The following is a 12,530-nucleotide window of genomic DNA, read 5'->3' as shown; positions in this document are numbered from 1 at the left end:
CAAATATAATCATCACAGCTTGCACTTAATTCGGCGGCATCAATGCAGAATAAATAACGGTGTACGCTGGAGCGTGCCGCGGACCATTGCTCCGGTGCCGATACAATTATTACTTCTCTCCAGCCACTCGCTCCGGCGGAGAATGTTACGCTGCTCGGAGATGCCCTCTCGATCCCGTGCCCGTGGAGGATAGTTTAACAAGTAATTTGAAGCACTTGGCCCATAGGCTTTGACACACGCTCGTGTACACGCAGCCATTTCCAAAAGATAACGCGGGCGGACGGGCGCCCATTGAGACCGACGCCGGCACGCCCCACAGGACCAGCACGAAGCTAAATCTTGCTGAACGTGAGACAATAAGCCCTGGCGGCATTCCCTTTAACCCATGGCGCACCCCCCGCCCTCCGGCTACCTGACAGGCTAACAGGTGAGAAAGCAGCAAATTATTGTTGCGGCGGCCTCAGCAGAGCTCGTGGATGAAGTTGAAATGAATTAATAATGTGCCCGTTACAGCAGCGCGCTCAATAAACCCGTGACTCAAACTGAACGTGACTGGGAATGAGCTGCAGTGCCTCGCCTCAACACTCCACTGCAGCTGCAATCAACGTGAATCACGCATCAGCAACGTGCGATGCGCTAATGGGCACAGGATCGCGCACTAATTGCCGGTTGCCATGCGGCTTGTAAACCAAACGCAGCACGGCAGTGACACGAAGATGTGTGCACTGCCCCCATGGACTCGTGCACATCTGCGTGCACACGCGCTGTGCTTCCCTCTTCTCGTGAAACCTTAGCCACAGCTGCCCGTTATGATTAATTATACTTGCGCTTTAATTTCTCGGTGGCTCAACCAGGACACATGGTAAGCTGCAGCCCCTCTCTCTCGGGACCCGCTGGCGAGCTGTTAACTCACTCGCCTGGTGTACAGGAGGTCGTGGATTCGATCTCGACACTGACGCCTGCTGCTGCTGCTGTCTATTTGGAGTTTGCACATTTTTCTGTACTCACATGCATTTCTTTCCGGGTCCTCTGGTTTTTCCCTCCACATTTAGAAACATGTGTTAAGAGTATTTGCTGATATAAATTTCCACGTGATAAGCCACTTCATTGAGCTATTATTTGTGGCCAGGTCGCTCCTGAAAAAGAGCTATATAGCTCTGTCGGCCTACCTGGTAAAATAAATTACAAAATTGTTTCCATAATATACGTTTTTGTGGGTTAAATGACGTAAATATAAATGTGTCGTAAACAGAACATGCTCATTTGTTACTAGTACAGCACACCGGTGTATTGGAGAGCAAATCCACACTATTTACAATCTGAGTACGACGTTTCGGCAGTAATTACAACGAGCATCATCAGGCGACAGCCAGATTTGTGGAGACATCCTCCTGTTTTGATCCTTAATTAGAGGTATAGATGTGATGACGTCACTTGTGAGACCTTCACGTGCGAAGGGAGGAATTAATGAATGCATATAAATTGCAATGGGTATCCATTGCCGGTTGGGTTATTCACATGGTAATCAACGTACATTATGCATGCACATTGCTCTTGTACCTCCTGTCGTTTGTGTGCAATAAAATAGCAGTACCTGTTATTGTATTTAGGCGATCTAACCGAAAAACTTTATTACAGAGCCTACGTGTTAAACAAAAATTAGTTTTTTTATGTCTCTATCAGCACCGCCCACTTTTCAATAGCCGTGCCCACCCAACAACTAGCCCCACCCCCGTGGGGCGTGGCCTCTCGCTGGCCCCGCCTACTGCTCACAGGCTCCGCCCACTACTCAGGTCGCCCTACCCTTTACCCAGTCGGGCAAGTGGCACCATGGGAGTGCCTTTCTGAAACAGGGAGTGTCCCAAACCAAACCTGTACCGTTTGTATCTGTACCTACGCTGCCCTTTCTCTCTCACCCCCCTCACTGTTTACCCCATACCTGCGCTACCGTTATTATCAATGCTCTAGCCAAGACCTCGGTGCCCTGCGCCTTCTGCCTTACACTCTACACCGATTACCTCTAACCCCACGTGGGTGTGCAACCCCAGCCCCTACTCTCCACCTCACGCCCGCCACTGCCCTCCCCCCGCCCGCCCCGCCGGGTACCTGCACAGCGCGTTCGCGTGATGAGCGGCGGGCCCGGAAGGCCCGTGCCGCCCTCGCCGGGCCGCGTGAGCAGCACACGGATCTCGTAGGCCGTGTCCGGGTCCAGGTGCCACAGCTTGTAGGTCTGCGAGTCAGCACGGTTCACCTCGGCCCACGTCCCCGCGCTCTGCTTCCACATCACCTCCTTCAGGATGATGGGGCCCTCGCCCACGATCGAGTTGGCGTTGAGGTGGACCCACAGGTTCGTGGGGCCCACGCGCAACAGCAGCGGGGGAGCCACGGGCGTTGGGGGCTCTGGCGGGCGGTAGACGGTGATCGTTAGAAATGAAACATTTAAAGTGGGGGCAGCACGGAGCAACACGGCCGATGTGTCGCGTATTGAGCGAGCTGACCGTTCAGTCGCCAGTGATGGCATACGTCACAATAAACCCAAACATTTGATTTGGTTATGCACTCCATTTGGCTGAATTCCAACTATTGGAATTAAATATTGATTTTACTAAAACATGATAATTATTAATCTAATATGCAGAGTGGGTTAGATAATGATTCCCTCTGCTCTCGTGTGGCTGGTGATACCGATGATGTCACCATCACCTACCATCCAGTTAAACTTATGGTAGTAGAAGTTAACCTTCTCTTTCGAAGTATTGTCGCATTTTCAGATTTGTGGAGCAATCAAAGTGGCAATCGGCACGGTGATACATTCCCTAACTAATCAGATATCCCCGCTGGAACTCCAACACTTTAATATACACCCGCGATTGTTTTTGTTGTATCTTCTATGCAAATATCAGTGCAAATGTACTTTAAAAAAATCACTCTTTCTATCCACTGAATCCTCCTACTCTCAACATGAAGAGGCTCCACTTTCTGGACAGATGAAATTTTGTGGGTAAGCACGTTTTTTCCAGGGCACCCGATCACTCATAAGATTAACTGTAACTACAAGCGCCCAATTTGCATAACTCTTATTTACCAGGAGTTACGAGAATTCCGATTGCAAACAGAACTTGCGACATTGGCTACCTCGCTCTGTGGCTACGCAGCCCCCTCACCGTCGCCAGCCCAGCCGCGGCTTATGTCGCCCAGTAAGGGCCTTACTCCTCTTCTTCTTCTTCCTTCGTTAAGAGGGCAACATCTACAAGTGTATCGCTGTGATGTCTCCTTCGTATTTGTGGATCGGACATTGCGTTGTTATACGTTGTTCGCTCTTGTTTTGGAATACCACAGTCGCACACTACTGGATTATTTTTCTCTTACCCCTGACGATGAGCGAGGCAAAGTTGGAGACGCTGGCGCCCTCGGTGCTGTGAACGACGCAGCGGAACTTGTCCGAGTCGTCCTTGGCGGCCGTGGGGAAGCTGTAGGTGGCCGTGTAGCGCCGCGCCTGCAGGTGGCTGCTGGCCACCATCACGTCCTTACCCTTCTGGCTCTGAGCAGTCAAAGTCAAACACAATCGTTGATTTCCTGCCTACGATGAGTATCAAGACTGGGCTCATCTCCTATACAACCCTGAGCCATTGGTGGAAATTCCTCATTGCTATGTCAGCGGCGAGTTCATCCATAGGACATCCACCATTGTTGGCTTCCCCCACAAGGTGGTGTTCATTTTAATCGACCCCAAGGGAAGGACGATGGGGCGAGGCAACCCCCCCAAACCGCTGAGCCGGTCGAAGCATCGGGACACGGACAGTTGCTGTTAATGGCCAAGTTGCAAATGGCGACAGTGTCTAAAGCCACCAACAGCCTTGGTTTTAACCAAGGTTGCGGCAGTGCTAAGGTTGGGATTTGGCCCATGTTTAAAATGTTCAGGACCTCTTGCTCATCGCATGATGGAAGCAACTGGCAGAGCTACTTGAGCAGTGGGCGGAGCTGACATCAGAACTCAGCTATCAATCTGAATAATCAGAATCAAAATAACTAGTGGGGGTAAGGGTTGGACAAAATGGCCAATTTGAGATAGGCCTCCCACAAAAGAGGGCCCCGCAACAGGGATATTGATGGCGGGATAAGAAGGGCCTAAATGAAACCTCTGGGCGGCCCCGATAATCAATGCAGCATCTGAAAGTAGCACCGAGGCATAGAGAGGCCACCTGCCAGTTGCCGTCAGGTTTGTGAAGGGGTCAGAGAAGCACACAGGGGCCACGTGGCCAACCCTTAGTCATTAGCAGAGCCTGATAGGAACAGGACAGTCATAGATAATGATAGGATTATAGCCATATAGCCACGACTATCTAATATAGCCACGACTATCTAATATAGCCACGACTATCTAATATAAAAATACTCATCCACAGCAGGGACATGTCAGATGAAGAGTACAAACGGTATCCTAAACAACACGTATTTAGGATTATGGAAGACAACTGGTGGGCAAGTCATGGGTGCAAAACACAACTCAGAGCATTATCGAGTCATCCAAGGGCACGGGATTTTCAGAGAGAGATGATGGTGTAGAGAGAGGCAAGCGTCGAGCCAGATAACGCTGCAGCAACAGCAGCAGCAGAGCAAACAGGTGGCAAGAGGGTTTGAGAAGCCATTGCAAATATTCAGCAAACGGAAACCCGACTCGAGATAACAGAAACATTCGCCAATGACCACATTAGCTGCGATGTGGCAGCACGGACCAAAAAAACAATCCAACACCGCCACCATCGTGAACAAACACAGCTCTACGACTTAAACACACTCAGCAAATCAGAGGAGGCAAAATATGTTCGCTGGCAATAATACTGTCAGAAGGGGAATGATTGATGAAGGAAGCTCGTAGAAGCAAGGGAGAATGCTGGAGGAAAGTTCAAGAGGTAGAAGAAGGAAGGCGGTAAGAAGACCATGGAGGTCGGAATGGGTGGGAGGGTGTGACGATGAGAGAGCGTGGAGAGTGGAGAGGGGAGGACATGGGAGGGTGTGGAGATGGGAACTGGGGAGACTTTGAGAGTGGAGGTTGCAGCAGGAGGGCACGGCTCGGCTGGCGGTAGCAGCAGACACCCGCGTGCCATGGAAAAACCCACGCTTGGCACAGCCACTGCGCTGCACCGGCCAGAGGCGCACAAAGCCGTCTTTGTCTCTCATGCATTTTTAAACCTAACAAAAGCAAACTTTGTTGTTGTGACACATTTGCAATTAATGAATTCAAAGTAAGCAAAAAGTAAATTAAAATAACAACAACAGCAACAAGAAGGAATTAGTGTTTGAGCGCCGGCCCGCTGTCAAAGTGCATCTGCTTCTCGATTAAGCCCACGGTGGACCGAGCCATCTCGAGAAAGCAACACGACGTTTCACAAACAAACAACATGGAGGAGCACAACACCCCAGCCTGCGCAGGCTGGGAGAGAATCCTTTGTCGCAAAGCGGGCTTGCCCACGGATGTGTGCGACACACACACACAACGGACTTTTCATTGAAAACCGTGACAGCTCAACTTAATGAATTTCATGATGAAGTAAGGGGACTCGTGACGGCACCACGGAGGAGCTGTTCTCACGTTCGCACTCAACGCCTCGGGCTCAACAGAAAACAGCACCCAGGCCACGAACTTTATAATGCAGATGCTTGCAATCACAGGGCCTGCAACCTTGGATATCTTTTCTTGTAAAAAAAGTTAATTCCGAATACAATACGGCCACGTACGCGCCGCGCCGCGTTATTCTATTTGCGCGTAGATTAGCCGCACGCTACCAGCGGTCGGCCATCCTCCCCGCTCGCTCGCAACGCGTTCGGAGGAACGGCAGCTGGGGCGGACATGCCTGAACACGAGGCGGCCACTCCTACGAGGAACTCTGGAGACAAAGACGTCCGTAAATTTGAATGTCATTTAAATGAAAGAGGCAAAGAGACTTTGTAAGCGGGGTTTTTTTTCCTCTTAAATTTTTTTCAACATTTCTTTTTCTTGTTCATAACTGACCCCTCTTACAACAAATATATCCGAGCAGGGACGGGCACACAAAGGAAGTAGAGTCATTGAAACCCCCTTGAGACCAACAGCCATAAAGATGGTGATAGCAGAGACCAGTAATGGTATTTTTTTTATAAAGCCTTTGTGCTCATCCTATCCCACTATTTCATCATAATAAAAAGCTCTTATCTTGACCTCTTCAGCCTTTCACGAACACAAGCATGAGCCAAATGCCACTCTCCCGTGCTTGCGTGAGAGTGGCCGTCTCGGTCGCACAATGACGGCTCCCCTCGCAGCGAGAAGCGATGTCCACCCCTGGCCCCCGAAGGAGGCATCGTTGGGGCTGGTGGGAGAAGCGCCATGCCCACTGCTCGCCCACCACAGGGCTTCACTGCAAGCGTTAACCCCCTCGACACCCGGCACACCACATAAGAATACCTCTCGCTCGGGCTACGGCGGCTGCTAAACAAGTGCCACAAAGTACAGCCGACCGGCGACCCGGAATGTTACTTTGTGAGAAAGGATGTCCTGCCTAGGACGCGTGCAGCAGCAAGATGCCCGACTCGTGCGCTCGCTCTACGAACGAAGACGCGCGTCCCACCGCCTCGCATCCCTCTCCTCCCCATAGCATGGAGGGGCCTCCTGGTGGGTGCCGGGCACCCCCTCCCCCCCGTGTTACTGTACGTCTCATGGTCCCTCCTTCAATCAAGGCTGCGTTGGGCGCAAGGTTCGGCGGAAAGAGAGGAGGAAGACGGAGGGAGGAGCGCACCTGGAGCCACAGCGTGCCCAGCTGCTGCCGCCGACTGATGAGGACACACTGGATGGACGCGTTCTGTCCCGCGTTCACCTCTTCGTTCACCAGGTTGAGGAAGTGGGGCACCTCGTCTGCAGGGTGGACACGCCGCCGCGACATCAGCTCACGCGAAGAAGCTCGATGGATTGTGGCATCGTAAGACCGTGAGAAAAGGCGTGGGAAGGTTGTCATCCAACAGTGGACAGATCGTGGCTGATGATGATGATGAGCGATGGTCACGTTTGGCGATACGTGGCGTGCGAGCGTGGCGATGAACCGGGCGCACGTCAACGATTCTGCGCGACCGTCGCTGTAACAATTAGCGCAGTGCAACGAGAAAGTCGGTGAAGCCAAACGGGGCCCTCGCCCCACGCGCGCACACGCGACAACATCACCAGTGGGGTTCATTTAGATGCGGTTTAAATTTTAGTCGTGTTCCTGGTCTAGCCGACGGCAGCCTGTGACACTTCAGCCGAGTCTGAGTCTGTGGATTTCATTTCCTTAGTCCAGTTGACTATACAGTGAAAGTCCATTCGACTTTTTTGCTAAACGTTGGTTAGAGTGCCAGACACTCCACCACCCTCCCTCCATAGTATCAGCTCAGCAAATCAGTGCACTCCGTAAAACTATTTTATGCACATACATCGAAATCACCAATTGTGGTCTTCCTCAGTGCAGTGCGGTCTCTAATAACCAGATGCTCCTAGGCAGCATCTTCATTCAGACTCAGCAACTCTGTCTCGTCACGGTCGTGTTTGGTCTGTGCTGGGCAGCAAGCCTAACCATCATCACGCTCGGTGATTTTCATCCACTTATCGTCGACCAAAATGTGAAATAAGTAAATAAACATCTTGAAGAGTATTTTCATCAACAATCCCGCTCACGAATCGATCTCTGGTGGCCCAGGCCGAGCAGGCAACACTCACTGCAGGGATAGTTGAGGATGTGGACATCGGCCAGCGCGACGTAGGACAGCTGCACCGAGCTCGTGACTTCGAACACGATCTGGAGAAGACAGCGCAGCGAGTGAGCTCTGGCTTTCAATCTCCACCACCGCCACCACTGCGCCCTCTCAAGTGACGCTGCCAGAATGCGGGAGCACTGTTGTTGTTGTTGTTCAATATTATTTCACAAAATCTCGAATTCCGGTACAATATAACGTTATGTGTCTGTCTCAGTGGGGACTGAGGATGATGATACGTGAAACGGTCGAATTTGTGAACATCTAGAAAATGTAAGAGTCACACCCTGTGTGAGTGCTGCACAGAGTGTGGGCGGTTAATAGATACGCCTCTTTGTGCCGTACTTTCAAGGGCGACGATTGTTTGTTTTATGCTGCCGATCACCATCCTTCATCTCGCCACGTGCAGGGATCAAGGACTGATCACCCAATCGCCACAACAACGTGAACATGAAGGCGACTCAAAGTTCACCTCTCCTTCCCTTCCAGAAAAAAAGATTTCGTTGTTTATTTGTTGATGTCAGCACACGACTGAAACGGACACTTTTAGAGGTCCTCAAAAGCTCCCACCGGCCACGTTGCACGTGCGTCGTGCAGGTTTTAATCCCAGCGATTTGACATTTAAATTGTTATGTGGAATTCCTTATCGCGGGCCTGGCAAATGCATTCCTAGGAGCAGCAAATAAAAAATCCATTACCACCACAAAGAGGGACATGCATTTGAGCATAATCTCTGCATTCACGGCTCCTTTCATGACAACAAAAAGGGAAAGAGCCCCAGCAAATTAATTACATTGTAGGGTTTTTACGGCATTTTCTTTTTGGGGTTCCCCCCACCCTCCACCCCCACCGCCCAAGGGAAAACAACATTTATTTAGGCAATGATCCTTTATCGAGTAGGACTTTTCATACGATAAGGATTGCTCGCACTTTCATTTCAAAGGCGTGCATTCCGAAAGAGTGTTATTTCCCCGTGAATAATTCCCGAGATGCACCCCTTCTTTTATTTCCGATTTTGTTTGGAAGAAAGAAAATCTGTCAGTGACTGGGACCAAGAAATCAACAAGCTGCTCCTTTTAATTGCTTCCCCCACAGTTGATCTCACATTACTCTAATAGAAAGATATTTTAAACGATTTCTAAAATGGGAAGGTTGAGAAACCTGTTAAAACGATTTAATTAAACCGAAATTATTATATTAAAAGAGATTGTAAATTCAATCATTCCGTGTGCATGGCTTGCACGACCCGGACATGACCCCAAGTAAGAAGACCAAGGCACAAGCGCAAACGGTGTTGCAGCGTACGAATCATGGTACAGATTTAAATTACAATAATTTTCCCTCTCACTGCCGCAACACTGAACCTGCCTCTGCAAAATCACGGATCCGTTCATGAGGACTCATGAAGACCGCTTGAATCCGTGATTACAGAGGAGTGGTTGCTCCAGTCTAGCCAAGCACAGAGGGTTGGGGTTCGAGCTGGTTTTAGGGTTAGGGTTTAGTTCAGGATTAGGTAGGGGCTATGTTTATGGTTGGGTTTAGGGTTGGCGTGGGTTTTTTGTGCGTGAATATGAAAGTGTGTGCGCGCATTGTGTGCGGAGGCGTTCTTGTAATAGTGAGTGTACCTATGATTTTTGCATTCTGTGTGTGTGTTTGTGTGCATATGTGAATGCATCTGCGTCTATGCGTGTGTGCGTATCAGCCTGTGGGGTGTCAGGCACAACATCCATTCATCTGCATGGGATCTGAGCACACGTCACAAGGCACGTCGATCGTGGCATTGAGCCCTCGCTCGAAACGCGACGCCGCATCTCAATGGCCACCCAACTCCACCGGCGGCCATCGCGACGCGCTTCCCGGCAAACGCGAGCCCCCCCACCCGGCCACGCGTCTCGCCCCCCCCTCCCTCCCTCAACGAGCAAGCAGAGCCTCAGGGCCTCCCTCTCCAGCGCTGGCGGCGGTTGAGAAGGGCCGTGAGAGGCGTAACCGCGTTTAATCTCCGGCTGTGTAAACGCCTGCACGACGCGTTCCCCACCGGCTGTGGCCAGAGTCACTCTGTCCGTGCGGATGATGACAATGACGATGATGACGATGATTGCTGCGGAGCGAGCGACCGAGCGGGAGACGTCGATGTTTTTGCATCTGCGCTCTCTGCCACCGGCATGATCTTGCATCTCAACGGAGTTGCTCAATGGCAAGCTGCAATGTACTTTAAATCAGAATCCTGATAAAATATAGTTACATAACATGCCATGTGATTGATTTTTTTAAGAGAGCTTTCCAACGAACGTTGAGAGCTACTGCGTAGGGTTTCGAGATTAATCCGAGTCGCTCTCCGTGCTCTTCAGCACGATGCCCGAGGAGGATAGCATTGCGAATCCATGCGTATGCATGATTATTAATCCTCCTTTTTTTAGCAGCTAATCGAGGCACAGTGGAGCACGTTTGTGCTCGGAGCTCGCATGACCCCCTCCCACGCCGTGCAAGGCAAATCCCCGGTGCTGAATCGGTGGCCCGCGGCTCGGTGTGCGCTGCGCGTCGCCGTGCAATTGGGCCCTCGCTTGTAGGGACAAACAGCCACAATGCTCCCTGGGAGGTAACAAAAAACACACACGGCAGGTAAAGGCACAGCCCTGTAATTGTGTGCTCACGTCACCGTTGGAGAAAGGGCTTCCCTCTAGAGAGCTCCTAACTCTTGAGATCTCACCCTAGAGAGAGCTCCTTGTCGTACTTTTCCACGATGGCCAAATATCTCGGCAGAGGACAACCAGGCTGAGGCCTGCTTAGCTTCTGAGAGCTGACATGACTGGGCGCATTCGGGGCGACGTGGCCGTGGGTGACGTGATTGGCGCTGCCACCATCCCCGCGTGTTGCACCGCGGCAGCGCGGGGACAGAAGCCCGGACGCCTCCACGAGTCCGCGTCACTCCGACGACGACGAGGGCGGCGACGGCAATGACTCTGACCTGGTAGGTGTTTGGCCAAAAGGTGCTCACGGCCAGCTCGGCGAAGACCCACCCTCTGGAGCGCGGCACGGGGGCCGTCCAAATCGGCCCCCCGAGTGCCCCCCCGTTCACCCGCACGTACGCGTGGAGTGAGCCCGAGGCAATGGCCCCCACTTTGCTGACAACCTGAAATGAACGCATGGGGGGGGGGGATGTTGGGGTGTCAGTGCCAAGCACCGGTCACGCACAAGCAAGCGCACGCGTAAAGCTTACCTGGAGGCTCAACCAGGACACATGGCGAGAGCTTGCCGCTCCTCCCTCTCCCTCTCTCGACCACGCCCCGTTTCACATAGCCACGCCCACTCGTAAACAAGTCCTGCCCAGTGGCCTCCCTGTGACGTCACACACCTAGCTATATTAAAATATACATCGTGGGTTTGTTGAGGACTCCACTCACTGAAGGATGAGTTGACTATTATACTTGCCAATTATTTCATGGCCTGGAATTGTATTCATTGACTGTATTTATGTTGAACTGCTTTCTCGCCGTATGTATCCAACCACGCTAATCCGGACCTCAAACAAACCCCAATCATGAATCATATGAAAGGCTGTGAACTCCTACGTATGAACGTCACCAGGATCATAGCACAGAGCAGACGAGTACTACCACTGCTGACCCTCCCACCCACCACCACCTGTGTAGCTTTCGTAGACTGTTTTTAGCGAGTGATGTTAGCGAGCACCTATTAAGGCCTATACAGCATACGGGAAAATGGTGTCATCACCAAGGCCTACCAAACATTGCCTCCCCCAATGCTGATGTCATACACAGCACCAGGATCCTATCGTAGGGAGAGTTGACCTAGAGGATGCTTGGGACTGGTTCATGATCACAATAATAAACAATTTATAATGCGCGCAATGTTGCGCGAAGCAGAGCTCAGTGTCGGATGGCGTCACGCGGTTCCAGGGAGACTCGGTGGTTAAATGTCGAGCTGAAGAGAAGCGCCTCTAGATGGTTTTTGACCTATGAAAATTATCAATCGTTACAGACGTGGATAAGGGGGTGGCATTCCAGATGATGGAGGCTGCGACGAGAAGCAATGGCAGTCCTTGTCCTGGGAGTTTCACGGAGGTTCTGCGACGCACTGCGAAGGTTTCTACGATTCATTGAGGTGTGTAAGGCGTTGGCGGAGAACTGAGGTCCGGTGGGTAGCCGATTCAGATAATCACTCGCCACTGATGTTAGCTGTGGCCAGGAACTGAAGCCTGGTTGCCGAGTTTCCACTGCACCCAGCTCTCCACAAACACACAGACACAAAGACAAAGACCACCCCCCTGTCTCGCCTGAACAGAATGTTGGGGGCAAGCGTTGTTGGCGAGCTGCACCTATGAAGGCCAGACTCACACACGTAGACATACACACGCCACTCTGATTAGCACGGTTGGTGTGACGTACGGCGCGAAAGAAGTGTAAAATACATGCGTAGACACAGACGCGCACACAGGAAGAAAAAAAAGCGTTTCAATTTGTACCGTGCAGACCTGGCGAACCCTCTGTTTGTCTGGACAAATAGCGCAACGTCCACCTCTCCCTGCACTCAGGGGAAATGTCAATCGTGTCGGCGTTCCCCGCTGTAACCACAACACAAAGACTAATGTGTTTTTTACTCGCAAGGCACATTTATTGCGCTGAGCGCGACGTCTGGCGTGTCGTCAAGCCACCTCGATCGTGCCTAGTGTGGAGCGCCAGCGCTGGGGACGGGGGTCTTCGGCCCCGGTACACTCACCGCCCATGCCAACTCTCACCACCCGCCAACCGCTT

The 12,530-nt window shown here is 51.6% G+C and overlaps 1 protein-coding gene across 1 annotated transcript in view; it reads right to left on the bottom strand.

Annotated features, from left to right (window-relative positions):
- LOC133353379 (receptor-type tyrosine-protein phosphatase kappa-like) overlaps window positions 1–12,530 on the bottom strand; it is a 189,203-nt gene that overhangs the window by 116,131 nt on the left and 60,542 nt on the right. The window contains 5 exon segments of the mRNA XM_061569582.1: window positions 2,107–2,400; window positions 3,370–3,541; window positions 6,774–6,889; window positions 7,724–7,802; window positions 10,724–10,888. Coding sequence (XP_061425566.1) covers window positions 2,107–2,400; window positions 3,370–3,541; window positions 6,774–6,889; window positions 7,724–7,802; window positions 10,724–10,888 — 826 coding nt within the window.

Source organism: Lethenteron reissneri, chromosome 43 (assembly GCF_015708825.2).
Source record: "Lethenteron reissneri isolate LAM-NWPU_2019-01 chromosome 43, ASM1570882v1, whole genome shotgun sequence".
Classification (NCBI taxonomy): domain Eukaryota; kingdom Metazoa; phylum Chordata; class Hyperoartia; order Petromyzontiformes; family Petromyzontidae; genus Lethenteron; species Lethenteron reissneri.
The sequence above is the reverse complement of the archived record's forward strand: the minus strand, read 5'-3'. Positions and strand labels throughout refer to the sequence as shown.